This window comes from Ammodytes marinus (assembly GCF_949987685.1).
Source record: "Ammodytes marinus genome assembly, chromosome: 23".
Classification (NCBI taxonomy): Eukaryota; Metazoa; Chordata; class Actinopteri; order Uranoscopiformes; family Ammodytidae; genus Ammodytes; species Ammodytes marinus.
This window is the reverse complement of record NC_137227.1, coordinates 4,871,390-4,889,082: the sequence shown is the minus strand read 5'-3', so window position 1 is coordinate 4,889,082 and position 17,693 is coordinate 4,871,390. Positions and strand designations below refer to the sequence as shown.

The 17,693-nt window shown below is 42.0% G+C and overlaps 2 protein-coding genes across 2 annotated transcripts; both read left to right on the top strand.

Annotated features, from left to right (window-relative positions):
- plaa (phospholipase A2-activating protein) lies at positions 1-7,186 on the top strand. The gene is made up of 14 exons (XM_080052282.1): positions 1-221; positions 657-850; positions 947-1,047; positions 1,185-1,305; positions 1,499-1,666; positions 1,824-1,959; positions 3,263-3,432; positions 3,537-3,688; positions 3,772-3,991; positions 4,486-4,551; positions 4,646-4,717; positions 5,148-5,255; positions 5,581-5,751; positions 6,219-7,186. The coding sequence occupies exons 1-14, from the start codon at positions 73-75 to the stop codon at positions 6,785-6,787; spliced, it is 2,397 nt and encodes a 798-aa protein (XP_079908408.1). The 5' UTR covers positions 1-72; the 3' UTR covers positions 6,788-7,186.
- A 539-nt stretch (positions 7,187-7,725) lies between these two features.
- Positions 7,726-16,916, top strand: haus6 (HAUS augmin-like complex, subunit 6). The gene is made up of 16 exons (XM_080052348.1): positions 7,726-8,186; positions 8,350-8,445; positions 8,555-8,633; positions 8,941-9,073; positions 9,712-9,856; positions 10,906-10,968; positions 11,061-11,118; positions 11,274-11,447; positions 12,656-12,852; positions 13,238-13,367; positions 13,586-13,688; positions 13,778-13,856; positions 14,175-14,310; positions 14,406-14,504; positions 15,092-15,224; positions 15,924-16,916. Exons 1-16 carry the CDS (start codon positions 8,059-8,061, stop codon positions 16,652-16,654), a joined length of 2,484 nt encoding a protein of 827 aa, XP_079908474.1. The 5' UTR covers positions 7,726-8,058; the 3' UTR covers positions 16,655-16,916.
- Positions 16,917-17,693: the final 777 nt, after the last annotated feature.

Sequence of the window (17,693 nt, the reverse complement as noted above, 5' to 3'; positions counted from 1 at the left end):
TTTGTTGACAGCAACGCCGCTTAGCTAAAACTCGACACTGGTGGTTTTTGTTGTGTGTTGTCCGGCACAAAAATGGCATCAGCGAATTCATATAAACTCAGGTGCTCCATCCCGGGCCACGAGATGGACGTCAGGGGTCTCGCGAGTGCTGTTTTTCCAGAGGGAGCCTTCCTGTCCGTGTCTAGGGACCGAACCGGAAGAGTCTGGGTACCAAACTCAAGGTAGCTAGCATTAGCCTACCACTGACTATGCAATTGTGATGGGTGTTCTACGATTTATCTCGGTTTACAACCAACTCTATGGTCGGGGAAGGCGCTCTGACCAGGGAAAGGAGCACGCCAACCAACGGCTCCCCCTCTGACGTCGTTCACCAGTTATAATTGTGCGTTAACCTCGGTAGCTAAGTTAGCTAGTAAGCGTAGGGCTAACGTGTGATGAAATTAGCTTTGTCATTCATTCACCTGCAACTGCCCATACATCCAGCGCTGACGTTTTAGGACCCGCTAAAGTTTACCAGCGGTAGTGTGCTGTTGTGTCTTTTGTTTGTCCGTTAAATTCAAATCCACAGAATTGTCAACTACTAATTCTCAGACAGGTAGTTGTGTTGTATGTTGTTCACTCAAGATGCCTTTGCTCTCTCCCCTTCCTTCTGACAGCCCGGACAATGCCTTCACAGAGATGCACTGCATGTCTGGCCACTCGAACTTTGTCTCCTGCGTATGCGCCATTGCACCGAGTGAAACATATCCCCGAGGGCTCATTGCCACAGGTGGAAATGACAACAACATTTGTATTTTCACACTGGACCAAGCCCAGCCCCTGTTCACTCTCCAGGGTCACAAAAACACAGGTGTGCACTCCTATGATATTTACATTGTAATCACGCATCTCTCTTTATTTGCAAGTGTGCTAATTCGGGCTTTCTTACATTTTTTAATCCCCACAGTTTGCGCCCTGTCCTCCGGGAAGTTTGGGACCCTTCTGAGCGGTTCCTGGGACACCACTGCCAAAGTCTGGCTCAATGAGAAGTGCATGATGACTTTAGAGGTATTGAAGCCTCTGTTATAGTACACATTGATTTGATCTTCTCCTTAATGGATGTTGTTTTTTTCCTTAAAGGCAAAGCAAAAATATGATCGGGGTTGACCTGATATAAATATCTGTTTGTGTGACTTTTTCGACAGGGCCACACTGCAGCAGTGTGGGCAGTAGTCATCTTACCTGAACAGGGCCTCATGCTGTCTGGATCAGCAGATAAGACCATTAAGCTTTGGAAAGCCGGCCGATGTGAGAAGACGTATACAGGTGAGGGTTTGCAGGTTGTGTCTAGTACTACCTTTTTCTTCTATGAACTGAGCTGTTTAAATAGTAAATGTAGTCATCATTTGGTGGTAACTACTACATACTAATTGCAGTAGTTTGGTCTGGCAAAATACACTTTATTTATTTTAAAATCCATGATTACAACTAACCAATTTTTTTTCTCCTTCCATTTTAGGTCACGAGGACTGTGTCAGGGGACTAGCAGTGATCAGCAACACTGAGTTCTTCTCCTGCAGCAATGACACGAGCGTCAGAAGGTGGCTGGTGACGGGCGAATGTGTACAGGTCTATTACAGCCACACCAACTACATCTACAGCTTGGCCGTCTTCCCCAATAGCCAAGGTGTGTTCATCGACGTCGTTATTTAAAATGTCTTTGTAAGAGCTGAATTGGAGGCTTGTGTGTGCTTGGTCATTGTATCGAACCAGCATCAAATTGTTTGGCTATATAGATGGTTGCTGGCTAACCCTGACCCCAAACTGATGCTTTCCGTCCCTAGATTTCGTAAGCACGGGAGAGGACAGGACTGTGAGGATATGGAGGCAGGGGGATTGCACTCAGACCATTCGCCTGCCCGCACAGTCAGTCTGGTGCTGCTGTATTCTACCTAATGGTGATATAGCCGTCGGAGCCAGGTAACGGAACTTAATTGGATATCTTGTGTGAGATTACTTAGTGTCAAACATAGTGATGGGCAAGAGTAGTGTAGTCAGGGATTCTGGAGAATGCTTGTTGTCAAAATCACAATGTGAAAATCTGTGAATCTATCCTCACGACCCGCTTCCTGTCCTTACTGTATGTGCACTGAAAAAAAAGGCAGTGTAAATACAGCCTAGGCTCTGTAAACGGGTATACTGCTAGCTACAGTGGGCGCCCCATTGTTAACATACGCGTTAACACAGTACGGACAGTTAGCGGATCGTGAGGAGATATCCACAGATTTTGACAAGTGATTAAGTCAACAAGCGTTCTTCAGAATCGCAAATCACCTTTAACCCATTGATGACTATGGCAATCTAGGATGCATGTCCTTAATGCCTGAGGGTTTTGTGAAAAAATAGTACGAATTGTCAAGTCTACAAAAACCTTAATATCTAAGCCTGTGTAGCACATAGAAACATGAAATAAAATACATTTAAAATTTAAGGTTCACAGGTTTTATTTAAACATGCTCCCTTAGCGCTTACAAACCAACAAATATTTCTAAAAATCGTCAAAATTAGATGAATTAGAAAATTATTAAATATTGTTAATAAATAGATGCAATGTGTTGTGTGATTTTCGTCAGTAGTCTATAGTAGACCTTGATTCTGCGCACCAAACGCCACTAACTGTTCTGTCGCCGACATAGCTGGCGTATTTTTTTTATTATTTTGTTTTATTTTTTTATTTTTATTTTTTTTGATTGACATGATTTTCGGCAAACCACACAACTTTTGGGTGGTCACGTGGTCTTAAAAAAATCAACAAAACCCACCTCATGTGTATTTGAACCAATGACAGTGCATTCTATGCTGGGAATGCCATGAAAAATAGATAAAGTAATAATGCTGCGCGATGCAGCATCAGGCAGGAGAGCCAATGTGGCATCGCGCAGCAGCCGTCATCAATGGGTTAATTCCTCGAGGATCGATCAAGTACTCATTTTACATTTTTTTTTTGTTCAAAGTTCAGAACTATTTTTCCAACAAAAAAACGGCCATTGTTCACCACTAAAGTTCATTTAAAGCAAGGACTACTGGAGGAATCGATCACATTTGCCCTTCCCTAGTCATAACAAATATAATTCAGCAGCCTTTTTATCTCCTGTTCCTTTCTTTTATTGCTGACATCAGTCTTGCATTCACGCGACACGATGGAGACTCAGGTAAACTAAAAGAGGAAGTACTGTAGATTAAGATTTGTTGCTTAACTCAGGCACTGCTCCTCTGTCCACAGCGACGGCATCATCCGCGTGTTCACTGAAGTCGAGGAGCGCATGGCGAGTGCACAGGACCTGCAGGCCTTTGAGGATGAACTGTCCAAAACCACCATCGACCCCAAGACCGGAGACCTGGGGGACATCAAGATGGAGGAGCTTCCTGGAAGGGAACACCTTGACGAGCCCGGTGAGAAAATAGACCGACATTCATCTGAACATATGTTTGAGTGCAGATACTATTCCCTGCTTCAAGAGAATTTGTTTCTCAAAGTTCTCTCTTCTTTCCTCCAGGGAATCGTGAAGGACAGACGCGCCTGATTAAAGATGGAGAGAAGGTGGAGGCGTATCAGTGGAGTGTCAGCGACGCCCGCTGGATGAAAATCGGCGATGTGGTCGGCGGCTCGAACCAACAGACCTCCAAAAGCGTGGTGTATGAAGGAAAGGTAAGACCTCAAACTTCTTCACAAAACTGATTTGATGAGTGTGTGTGAGAAAAGTTAATCAGTGAATCCTGATCTGCCCTCAGGAATACGACTACGTGTTCACCATCGATGTGAACGAGGGCGGGCCGTCCATGAAGCTGCCTTACAACGTGGCAGAGGACCCCTGGCTGACCGCACACAACTTCTTGCAGAAGAACGACCTCAGCCCACAGTTCCTCGACCAGGTTGCCAATTTTATAATAGAGAACACCAAAGGACATGTGGTGGGACCGGCCCAGCCCGCTGGTGGTGACCCATTCACCGGTGAGGATAAAAGATCTTCTTTCAGGAACAGTCAATGTCTTTAGCATATATTCAGGTGCATCTAAAAATAATGTGGATATCAATGAAAAGTTCATTTTTGTCTGTAATTTTGATTCAAAAAGTGAAACTTTTATATATTCCTGATTCATTAACCATAAAGTGAAATGAATATAGAAAACTTTTCAGAAAATGTACATTTATGTACGATCAATCCTTTTTTGGATTGTTTTTGGGTATATAATAATATTTTGAGATACTGGAGCTGTAAGCCGTAATCATCTAAATTAAAACAAGAGAAAGGCCTGACATATTTCCCTTTGTGTAGTGAATCTAGAATATATGAAAGTTTCACCTATGGATGGACTTTTCCATGATATTCAAATGTTTTGAGATGCCCCTGCACTGTACATGTATAACTGTTTATATTGTAGCATGTAAAGATTATTGGACCAGCTTTATATCTTACTAAAATTTTTTATCTTTTCATGTGACAGGAGGCGCTCGGTATATCCCCGGGGGGACTGATGACGGGCCAGGCAGTGGTGCCGATCCCTTCACAGGTAAAACTATATTTCCACTAAAAGATCTTTCTGAAAGTCTTGAGCATCAGCCCAGAGGTGTTGTTTTCACAGCTGGTTCTCCCCATCTCCACAGGCTCCGGTCGCTACATCCCAGGGTCGGGTCCAAACCCAGGTGCTCCAGTGGGCGTGGCGGATCCCTTCACAGGTCAGTCGATCAATGAAGAAACCACAGAACTTCATACAAACTAAACCAGCGATCTCGGCAGGCAGTAGTGATTTACCCAGCGTTCCAAATCACATACTCTTTCTTTTTTACTACACTACATACTAAAGTACAGAAGGGTTTTTGGGCCGCAAGAGAAAAAAATAATCAGACAAGGAAGATTTTTTTTTTTCATTATGTCGAGAAATCTCAAGAATAAAGACAAATACTCCAAAATGCTATTGGAGTTAGTGGGGCATTTATGTATTTTCAGCATACTACAATTGAGGTGTATGTATTGGGACATCCTAAATCTTTTTCTGGCATACTAAATAGTAGGGAAGTATGGGTATTGGAACGCAGGGTTAGTTTTTGAATACCTTCCATGCTGTGTGTTGCACTCATTGGATCCTACCCTCTCCCCACGCTGCAGGAAGAGGCGCCTACTCCTCGGCAGCACTCAGACGGACGGCAACCAACATCTACTTCCCCAAGACTGACGGTGTGACCTTTGAGCAAGCCAATACCCCGGCAATCATTGGTGAGCATTTCAAGTAGAGCGTTTTGTAATGTGCTTCTACAGTCTAAATGAAGCCAAGCCGACCAGGTTAGCACTTTGAACTATGTGGAGATTCATTATTTGGCAATATCCACAAGACTTAAATATATTTAGTCATTCATCTGAGTGGCTTCAGTTGTGAATGACAGAAAACATTCTAAAATTGTATACATTATACTGTATATACCGCATTAATAAAAAAATCAAATTCATTTCTTGTCATGAACATATAGTGCCAAATTCACCTGGTTCACTAACGTTTCCCTATTGTGTCTGGGGTAAATTATTTTTTTCTTTGCTGAACCAGCCAAGCTGAAAGAGCTGAATGGAGGGGCCCCGCAGGAGCACAAGCTTTCTGAAGACCTTCTGGAAAATCTTGAGAGTCTGCTGATGTCTGTCTGTGCGCCCAATTCCTCCAACCCTCCCCCAACCATCCAACAGATCAACCTGCTCTGGAAAGCCGCTCACTGGCCTGAAGGTTAGCAAAAGCATTTCAAACACCAAGTTAGCATTCCTTCATTTCATTTTTGCCAATTTATTTCATGTATTTTTTCTTCTAAAAAAACATACAAATTAACTTGATTTTAATGTGGAGTCAGTTGTTTTGGAGAATGCTTGTTGAATATCTCCTCCTGTCCACCTGTTCGTACTATGTGTGTGGTGATAATAAAAATCCAGTGTTAATACACAACCTAGGCTCTGTAAACGGGCATGTTGTTAGCTATACCATCTAACAGAGCCTAAGCTGTGTATAAACACCAGACATTTTTTCAGGGCACAAACTGTACGGACAAATAGTGAGCAAAACATGAGGAGATATTCACTGATGTTGACAAAGTGATTTTGACAACAAGCGTTCTTCAGAAAAGCTGACTCCACCTTTTTAGGTTATTTACTGTTCACTTACCAAACCCCCCCTTCCTTCCTTGCTCCCCTGGACTGTAGACATCGTGTTTCCTGTGCTGGACATTATGAGGCTAGCAGTGCGCCACCCGCTGGTTAACGAGAGCCTCTGTGGAGAGGCAGAGGGAGTCCAGCTGTGCAACCACCTGCTGAGCCTGATGAGGCCCGAGGGTCGCCCTGCCAACCAGATGCTGGCGCTGCGGACACTGTGTAACTGCTTTGGCGGTCGGCACGGTCGAGCCCTCCTATTGGCCCAGCGTGAAACCGTGCTGTCGCAGGCTGCAGACCTATCCGCCGTCTGCAATAAGAACATCCACATCGCCCTGGCAACGCTGCTGCTTAACTACGCCGGCTGCCTACACAGCCAGCCCGATCTGGAGGCCAAGGCCCAGTGTCTGTCTGTGGCCAGCAGAGCTCTGGAGACGGTACAAGACAAGGAGGCCGTGTTTAGGCTGCTGGTTGCCTTAGGAACAACCGTGGCCTCGGACCAGTCAGCTCTGGACCTGGCCCGCTCCCTGGGGGTCAACTCTCAGATTTCCAAGTACTCAACAGTGTCTGATCCTTCCAAGGTGGCCGAGTGTTGCCAGCTGATTTTAAAAGAACTACAATGATGTGAATGATTAGGGGGAAAGGAGCACCGGTTTCTTACTATTACTCTGTTCTTCTAAATCAGTTGTTGTGGAGACTTCACTACTTGTATGTTCTGCGATTAAAAAGGACAAATTAAATATCTGCATATGGTTAGCCTGTGTTTTTATTGCTGTAACTTGTCTGTTGAACATTTTTTTTGTGTTAAATGTAGAGTGAATGCATGTAATAATGGCTTATGAATGTGTACATTTTAACGATACACTGTACAAGTTACATCTCGGCCTATTCTTACAGTTTTTATAGTATCTCCGACTGCCATGTTAAACTTTAACTTGGGGAAAAAACATTTAAATAAAGTCTATTATTACAGGAAGTGAAATGCATATTGTAGCTGGGATTAAACAACTCTAGCAAGGGTAAAGAGGTCAGTTAACATGAATAAAAACAATGTCTTTGCTTGGTAACAGTTGTCTTACAGTTGACTGTTTTATTAAACTAAGCCTTAAGCTTTCCACATCTGTGTCAGACACTGTAGAACCAGTTCACCTTGTTCATGTAGAATAATATGAGTCACCCTTGTATGTCTACACGAGGCTGTGTGTCACTAGGTCCTCCAATACTTCTGTACTAGTTACATTAAGGTATAAGTAGCATGTATGGAACAATAGTTATATCAAATAGAGGTGGTTATGGTCAAATTTGCGACTCAACTACAGTTTAAAGTATTTAGAACACAAATGTTTCTTTTTTAAAAGTTACACCAGATGTTGTTGCTTTTGTATATATTATATACTATACTAATTGATATAGGACAAGTTAGTTATGGTAGTTTTGATTTATTTCTGACTGGAAAAAAAATAATAAGAGCGCATCCGCTTACCGGAAGTACTTGATAACAACATCCGGGTTGATTTGGATAAATTGGCGGTGGTTTTCATTCTAGCTGTATGGATTTATGTTCTCAGTTCCTTACCAATCTAATTCAATTCAGTTTAGCAAATGGGAACCTTAAACGTAAGGTTACATAGAATAGTCTTAAAACATATTTAACTGTTGCTCGCAAGTGCGCGTTAATTAAGTTTGTTAAATGTATTCTGACAAACTCAAAATAAAAGCGAAAGCTAAGTTGGCTAGCTAGCCGTAAACTGTTAACTTTGTTGCTATCAACTGAAGCTAGTTAGCTGGCTTGTTGCCTCGTATCAACGTCAGCCAGGGCTGGGCTTTTGTGACCAGTCAACACTGGTCCTTATCGCTCTGCTCCTGCTGCTTCTTCCTCCGTCACGGAATAACAATGGCGAACCCGGCATATTTACAGAAAAAGAATGGAAAGTATCTGTGGTTTGCTCTTCTCGGGCTCGGATTTCAACCCGACGCTGCGTTGATAGGCAAAACCAACACGACACACATCAACCTAGGACCGTGAGTGGGATTTCAATGTGGATAACGTTAACATTCTCAGTAAAATGATAACTGAATGAAGCTTGTACAAGTCTTTTTACAGATAGTTTTTCAGTTACTTACTTAAGTCACTCGATGTTAAACTGTAATATAACCAGTTTAAATGTTATTTCATGGCCAATAGGAATATGTTCGACAAACCAAACAAGGATGCCTTCTACATAGTAACCCATTTCCTGTTGGTTAAGCTTAACCAGACACGATTCAACGAGCTATACAGGTAAGGTTCTACACTATATCATTTATTGGTTGCCATTTATTTTTATGAACGCTCCCAGGATTAATTGTTCATGTTCATTTAAATGTTTATATGTTTTTTATTTGGTTAGGCACTGCTGGCCTGTGTTGGATCACAAAGCAGATGCTGCGTTCCGCAAAGTTACCTGCGCTTGGCTGCGAGAAATCATGGTAAGGATACCCCAATGATGTTCCCACAGAGGGAAATGTGTCCAACTTTTTTTTGCCTTTTGTTTCTCCATTCCTTCTTTTGGCTTTGCTTTGACCTATGTCTGCTCCTCACCACCGTAAACATTAGTACACAGAGCTTTTGTACTATATTGAAGTGAGGGATCCACATACAAAGCAAGTGTCAAGATGAAAATATAGCTCAATTAATGGAAAAATGTATAATATATAAATGAAGAAAATAGATGAATGCAACTGCTGCTGTTTTGTTTAAAACATTAACAATGACAATGTTTTAAACTGTGTGTAGGATGAAACTGCAAATGCGGGATCCAAAGTGGTAGCATCCTTGTTCCTGTCACCCGGAGGCCATAAGTTTATCAGCTTGATGCTTAATTTGGCCAATCACGTCATGCTGCAGGAAATGAAAACATTCACCACAGGTAGGTCTGATGAGGTCTATTTTCAATACCGGGCCATTTTCACACGTATTTTCATAACCATATCTTTTTCTGGGCGGTTTGGCCTTTTGTCCACAATGCAAAGAATGGACACTAGCATTTGAAAACTCCAGCCAAAGTGGAGATTTTGGAAAAGTCTGTTCTGTACTGCTGGAGATGGGACAACTGGATATTTGGGAAACGCTGGCATCAATTGTTGTTTACATATACGGCAACCTTGCTCATAAAGAGACGCAATGTGCATGCTCACGATTTTCTTCTATGGTGTTTGACGTGTCACATCATTGTCACCTACATACATGGCAATGTAACGCTGCGATTTTTAATCGATTCTTGCATTGACGTGTGGCCAGAGACGTATTCTAAAAAACTATTGTGTGTACTGGAATTTTTCATCAAACGGAGTTGGGGAAACTACGGGTTATTCATTTTTTAATTACATTTTTGTTATACATCCATGTACGTGTGGACATGTCCCCAAAAGGATTTTTTAATTCAAAATATGACTTGTACAGTGAAGCAGTAACAGCCAGGCATTGTTTCTTTTCAACCTGTTTATTCAAATTTGACATGGAGGTGGCTCCCAAAAGACAAATGATCTTGAATATTGTCATTGCCAGATGACAGCTGGGTTCCAGAGGCTGCAGCAATGCCCGCTTCCTCCCTGGACATGGCAGAGAAGAGACTGAACATGACCAACAGCAGGTTTCTGAAAGCTGCAGTGGACCAGGATCGCTTTCTCCATGACTATGAGACACGAGCACAGTAAGTCTTCAGTTAGTCCATGTTGGCAGCTGGACAAAGCTAGATATGACTTCATGTTTACATTAGTAGAAACAGGCTTTCGATAGAAGCTTTCTACTGCTACAGCACTAGAGCTTATTTATCTATCACTTGGCAGCTCAGGTCATCGAAAGAACGTCCCTTTCTTTGACTCGTTTAGCAAAAGCAACCAAATAATAAAATCAGTGGTAAATAAAACTCATAAATTCAAATAAAGGAAATGAAAAGGAAACGTATTGTCTTCTTAATGACTGTTTTCCAGATTAAGAAGTAGCAACAGTGTGTGTTATCAACTATCACGTTTTGCTAATATTATAATAGTTTATTTGTATTCAATCTGACTCTCCAGTATTTAGCATTAGGTCATTTTAAGATGAGCTTAAAAGGATCCTGTGGTTGTTATTCCTTTTTTGAACTTGTTTTGAACTGTTTATTTATCATGTTTTAAATGTGAACTATAGCTACTGTAGTAAGGCTTATTTGATTCCCTAAACTTTTAGCTGAATGGCCTCTTACCTTTTAGTATACATGGTCATTGTGTTATTTCCATTGCTTCTTCTATCCATTCTGAGTGGTTCGTTTTTTTTTTACATGGCTGAATGATTTAAATCAACACAATGAGCTATTGTTGAAAAGCGGTATTTCTGTTTGAATCCTCTGTCTGTGCTCCCAATGTCGCATAGGCAGTTTTTATATAATTACATTTTTCTTTTTCAAAGTTCCACCTGTTTCGAGTGAAGTTATCGGGTAAAGCCACATTTAACGAGGCCAGTTGGTATCAGCTTGAGGTGTTCACGTGCAGGAAAAAAGCACAGGTGACACACATGCTGTTAACGATAGTGCAGTTTCTTCATAGGTCCCTGTCAGCCAGTGCCACTTGCCAGTGGGCCAGCATGCACACTACAAGGACCCTGGCATTTGCTCAACTAGATGGGGTTTAGTCTATTACATGGAAGTTGTTTTAACTTTGTACTACTGATCGGTCATTTATCTCATTAAGCAGTATTCTTCTGTTTTTCTTCCTTTTACAGGCTCCTGGTGAAGTCTATGAGGGACATCAGAGCAGAAGGGGCCAAGTATAACGAGCTACTTAAGTATGTGACTTCTTTTTTTCCTATTTTTTTTTCTCAGTACAGCTTACATCTTTATTCTTTAATCTATCTTGTTCATTTCTTCTATTTTTCAGGCGTCACACCAGTGATTCCCCACCAGAGGGGGCTTCTCTAGCTGAGAAGACCAACAGGGTATGTAATGTTGGAAAGAGTCCAACTTGCTAGGAAACTCTCAAGACCCATTGTAAGACCAAACTGGGCTAATTTTGCTATTGTCGTATAAAAAGAGTTCTGTACTGAGATGTTAACTTCTCAAGGGGCTCATATAAGCACTGTGTTGTCTTAAGGTGCGTTCCTTGTGGTCGGCCATCGATGAAATGCTGTCGACTACAAAAGAGGAGCAGTGTGCAGTGGCAAGTGTTTTGAAGGGGGATGTAGATCAATACGTCCTGGACGGCACGGATCGCATCCTCAAGATTCCCCGGACTCTGCTGGAGAGAGTGGAACAGCTCCCACATCAGGTATGGCTTATGCTTCTGTTCATTCTGTCAGTTGGGACCTGCTTATGTTCACCTCGGATTGTTTAAAAAAAATGTAGTCTATACTTTATATGTCCTTGTCATTTCACTGTTACCTCGGGCTATGAGGCATCTGTGATTTTATTTTATTATTATTTTTTAACGATCTATTTTCTCACTCAAATCTTCACATTTGCCTGGATTTTGATTCCTTGGTCAGAATTCTATCCAGCTACAGTGTGTGTGTACGCTATATTGAAATGGAGGACTGTAACAGTACTGCAGCCATGGCCTAAAAGGTGCACTATGTAACTTTGGGTGTGTCCAAAGTAGGGCTGGCCCGAATTATTCGAATATTCGAATACTCGTTCGGAAAATTAGTATTCGGAGCTTAAATTAGTATTCGGAGCTTCGTTTTTTTTTTTTTTTTTTTTTTTTTTTTTTCAATTATTTTTTTTTTTTTTTTCAAATTTTTTTTTTTGCAAAAAGCTAGTACTGCAATATAATGTCATCAAATAATTGTATATTTGGATATAAAAGTTAGTAATATTGTAGTAGTAGTAGTAGTAGTAGTATTGCTCATTTAGGAGGATATTACATCACTAAGTGTCATAGCGCATCCATTACTTCACCTCCGAGCGCGTAAATCTTCAACAAAATATGCAGATACTGTCAAAATCGGTTCCAGGGAGTATATAGGGATTGTTAACGTTTTTTAAAAAAAAATTTAAAAAAAATTTTTTTTAATATTTTTTTTTTTTTTTTTTTTTAATGTTGTTTTTGATGGTGTGTTTTTCTGGAACGAATATTCGAATATTCGCTCGGAAAAACCAACGAATATTCGAAGCCTGAAAAATGGTATTCGGGCCAGCCCTAGTCCAAAGGTATACTCTCATAACCAAATAAACGTATGGAACACTGTTTGAAGTTAGAAAGCTACCTGAAAAGTTACTGTTTTACTGTTGTTTACAGCAGCAGGGCCCACAGTTTTGTTTACAAACATTCTAGTCTGAAGTTTGATTTATGATAGAATTAGTCAATACTAAGAATATCATGTAGAGTAAGTGTTTTTTAAACTAACTGCAGGCTCTGCAAATGTAACAAATCCCCCTTTTATAGTCCACCTTTTTAAATCAATGTTGCTCCAGGAGATGTCGAACCCTTTTCTGTCCAAACATTGATTGTTTCCCATTGTGTGCGTTTTCTTCCAGTTGAGCTCGGGGAATGTGTACGAGTCTTCCCAGCTGAACCTCTTGTGTGTGCTGGAGCTGATGCACCACTCGCTGCAGCTCTTGAGGGAAGAGCAGTGTCGAGTCTCGCACGCCGCCAGACCCCAGATCAGTCCTCAGCATCTGCAGGAGAAATGCCAGCAGATGGCCCGTGCACTGCAGAGCCTGCACCTCATCAGGTATGCACACCCAGCCACACACTGGATAGGATTCACTTCTACGATGCCCACCATCTCTATCATTGTGTCCGTGAGCAAGGCCCTTACCCCCCTTTAAAAAAAAAAAAAAAAAAACTGCTCCGGGGTGCTGTACCATGGCTGACCCTGTGCGAGGACGTTCAATGTAATGGACCCGTAAAGGAGCTTAACCTAACTGTTTTTAACTTTAAGATATAAGGGTAGGCATGCTCAATCCAACATGGGAGTTTCTCAGGTTACTGAGATTGATAAGTGAATCAGAAACACCAATGGTAAAGGGCTACATTTGTAGTCATTTTAGATCTGCCTCAATAGTGGATAACTGTATGACCAGGGTATTGAGTTTTGTTTCCCCTTCCTTCCCCAGACAAAAGATTTCAAAGGAAGGCATTCCTGAGGTCAGGAGTAGCATCAGAGAGCTGGAGGCTGAGTGGGACAGGAAGTGGATGGATACCCTGAAAGACACGCCCCTAGTCTCTTTTCTGAATGAAGATCCTGTGAGTCATCCTTTGGGGTTCATAAACAGTGCTGGGCCTGTTAGCAGTCACAGTATAGCCAGTAGTGCAGGTTACTCTGTACTTTTACTGTCCCAATACTGTCTCTAGCAATCTGTTCCGGTGGCAATCATAAAACCAGTCGCAGTACTGAAACGTTTATGTAACTCAAAAAGGCCTTTCACTGCAGCTGCACGTCTTAATCCAATGATCTATTTCAGGCGCTAGGCTTCCTCTCACCAATGGCTCCACTGTCTTTTGAACCAGCGGCTGACGCTAGTTACAGGAGTAGTGTCTTCTCCCAGTACCCTGCAGTGCTTCACGGTGAGCTAATGTCTGATGACATGCGTATGAGGTCATGTGTCCACGTGGATCTGTCATAACACTAATGCTGTTTTTTGTTGTTTGTTCAGAGGAGAAGCCTGCAGAGGGTAAATCACAGGAAAGCATCCACACCAGTCATTCTAACCTGGTTCCATCTTTGAGGGAAATGTAAGATTTATGTATCATCATTATCAAGTGTTTGTATTAGCTTGTGATGGGAGGCAGATACCTGGGCAGTCCCGAGCAGTGCTCTGTCCGCCACTAGTCCTCCCTACAGCATCCATGCTCTCTGATGACCGAGGCGAATTGAGAGAAATCGCAGCGGACAGATACGGAGCAGACACTTAACTCTTATACAAAGTTACATGGAAACATTGCCTTATTGAGCTTATACAGTCTTTAGAATTGGGGAATATACACTTTGACTCACTGCATCTGTGCACAGTAGTGTGTTTTGAGTAATCACGCTTTTTGTCTCCAACTCAGCTCGTGCCCTGCGACAGCGGAGAAGGCTGCAAGTCCTGTTGTCTCCACTGAGGCCAAAGCCAACACCTCCCTCGACTGGCTCTTTGACGAGCCTCCATCCCCTCCTCTCAGGACTCCATCATTACCACCACCTCAGGCTAGTGTTTTATCTAACCTGTTTTTTAATTAATCCACCTTTTTCAATTTGCAACAGTTCCTCTTATACATTTTATTACATCTGCTTGTTTTTAGGCCAGTGTGAGGAAGATGACCCATGTTCATCCGATGGTGACTCCCATGATGACCAAGTCACGCATATTGGACATGGAATGTGATAACCTAGCTGATCAGGTATAGCAATGACTTTCAAACAAATGGAGGTGGCAAAGGCACATTTTAATTAGCATTGACAAAACCTGGCGAAAGTTTAACATACTACATTGAAACTTAAAATGTAGTATCAACGATTCTGGAGAACGTTTGTTGTCGGAATACATTTTTCAAAATCTGTAAATATTTCCTCACGATCCGCTACCTGTGTGTTGATTGTGAGGAGATATTCATTGATTGTGTTATTTTAACAAAGCTCTCTCTAGAATTGCTGATTCCACTTTGAGGGAGATGTAAGCAATCATTTTCATCGAGTATTGTTTCAAGTGTTTGTATTAGCTTGTGATGGGAGGCAGATACCTGGGCAGTCCTGAGCAGTGCTCTGTCCGCCACTAGTCCTCCCTACAGCATCCATGCTCTCTGATGACCGAGGCGAATTGAGAGAAATCGCAGCGGACAGATACGGAGCAGACACTTGAAGTTACATAGAAACGTTGCCTTATTGAGCTTTTTATAGACCGTCTTTAGCAGTGGAGTAAAAAATGCCATGACACACAACTTTGGCTAAGATTGAATAGACTCGTTTCTGAATAAAGTGTGTGTTTTAGTTTGCAGAAGCTGTAACTACGAGTTCCAAAGAAGGCAGGGTCAAAGGACTGGACTTGGAAAGTATTCTCGGCACACTCCAAGGAGATCCCTTCTCTACTAGGAAGCAGCTGACACGCACACCTGAGAGCTTGAGTAAGTCACGATCTGTAGCGTGTTCCCTCCAGCCTTGCATTTTGCTGCATGCGGTTGAGTTTATTTAAACTGGCATGATGGTCAAAGCATGGTGACTCAGAAAAGTCAAAGCTTCTACAGTTAGTCACAACTTTCCCATGGTCATGAAATTCCTGGAAAAGTTATGAAATTTTGAACTTTTCCCAGACCTGGAAAAGGTTTGGAATAACCTGAATGTTTTAGAAGCATTTTTATTTACCGGAACTGATTTTTGCTAGTATTTAAAACATTAAAAAAAAAAAATAATGTTTTAAGGCTATGCAAAATTGGTCCTTGAAATTCTATCATTCGAAATCCAGTGCTGCTCAGCCCGTTTAAACTTTGCTAGTATCATCTCGTGATTCACATTTGGACTGAAGCTAGTCTGCAGTTCTTTTGAAGAGTGAGTAAAGTTAAGATTGCTTAACCAAAAGAATGCCTGGGTTTGTTAATTCAAGGCTTTCGGAAGATAAATATAACTCGTGGCACAATAAAAACACAGCATTACTGAGCCATATGATTGTGAAACAGGCCGACCTGCTTTAAGCTACTTAAATAAGGTTATGTAAATTGGGTAAAATGCATTGGTAAAAGTGTGTGGGAACCCTGGAGTGAATATGTTGCATTCTGTCTCCATCTTTCAGTACATAAAATTAAAAGCTTTTTATTTTTTGTAAACAGTTATGGACGTGAGAAACTACTGGCGCAAGGCACTTGAGGAGAGCGCAGAGGAAACGGGGCGCTCTATGTTGGACGTCAGTATAATGGGGCGGCTCACTCCCATTGACGGGCCTACAGATGTGTTAAGCTCTGCCGCTCCCTCCCACGGTATGACCCCCACTGTCCCCAGTCACAGCAGCCTCCCTGTCCACGCTCCGGGCCTGTCCTTCCAATCCCCTGTGCTGTGGGACACCTTCACCACGTGGGACACCTTCACCACACAGGCCCCGGACAGCCCCAGTGGGACTGGCAGCAGTGCGGTCCAGTTCAGCCTGGCTCAAGAAACTCTCCCTGAAATGCCTAGCTTTGACAGTACGCTGAGCCTTAGCGACGAAGCAATGGATATGAAGAGTGAGGACGATGGTGACGACGAACATCTCCTCATTCCCTCCCTCAAGATGGAGGCCAAGCACTCGCCACTTAGCCCACGCCATCATGCCAGCCCGCTCCAGCAGGCCTTAAACCACGGCTCCTTCATGGAAAGCCTGAAGAGGACACCGGATTTCCTTCTGTCAGACCACACTGCTTTGGACAGAGACTGGCTACTAAAGCCTGCAGAGACGGTGGAAGCCGGGGACAAGGTCTTCTCACTGGACCTAGACACACTGGCAACCCCTTCACCCCCAAAGAAAGAGGACTACGGCCTCCCCAAACTGATCACATTCTCCCCTATTGATGACATGAAGTGTTAAATTACTTTCATATAGAACCACTTTTTTCTTGCCTTGACTGTCTAACCTGACTTTAGTAGACTAAACAATATTTGTACATAGCTGTGAAATAACCTAAAGTTTCCTGTGTATAACAGTTTTGCTTTTAACTTAAAGTGGCAAGACATGAACTGCCTTAATAAAATTGTAAAATAATAATTTTCACGTGTAAATGAGTAGGGTGTGTTTTGCCTGTGTAGGAGAAGAGGCGAGGTAATTGTATTTATAGCACATTTCAGACACGGGGCCATTCAAGGTGCTTCACAAGGTCAAAATTAAAATACATCAAATATAGAATACACATACAAAAAATAAACATTTAAAACATGGATAGAAATACAACATTTAAATAAAAGAAATTAAACATTTGAACAAAAAATAAAATGTACAGGTTAAAAGGGAAACAAGAAAGTTGAGAGACCCGATTTTTAAAAGAGCTGAGAGTCTCAGCAGACCTCAGACTCTCTGGCAGTCCGTTCCAGACATTGGGCACATAAAAGCTGAATGCCGCCTCTCCCTGTCTAGTCCTAGCTCTGGGGACTTTTAGAAGACCTGTCCCAGACAACCTAAGAGCTCTGGTCGGTTCATAGCGGATCAGCAGATCAGTTATGTATTTTGGCCTTAGACCATTTAGGGCTTTATAGACCAACATCAATATTTTAAAATCAATTCTTTGTTTGACAGGAAGCCAGTGTAAAGACTTCAGAACTGGGGTGATGTGATCTACTTTTTTGGTCCTAGTGAGGACTCGAGCAGCAGCGTTTTGAATTAGCTGAAGCTGTCTGATTTTTTTGGGAAGGCCTGCAAAGACACTATTACAGTAGTCAAGTCTACTAAAAATAAATGCATGGACAAGTCCTGCTGAGACATTAGCCCTTTAATTCTCGATATATTTTTAAGGTGGTAGTAGGCTGACTTAGTAATTGATTTAATTACTAAGTAGAGCATACATTCCTGGACAAAAGTCTTGTCGCTTATCCATTTTGTAGAAACAACAGCTTATAACCTGACTTTTAATTAA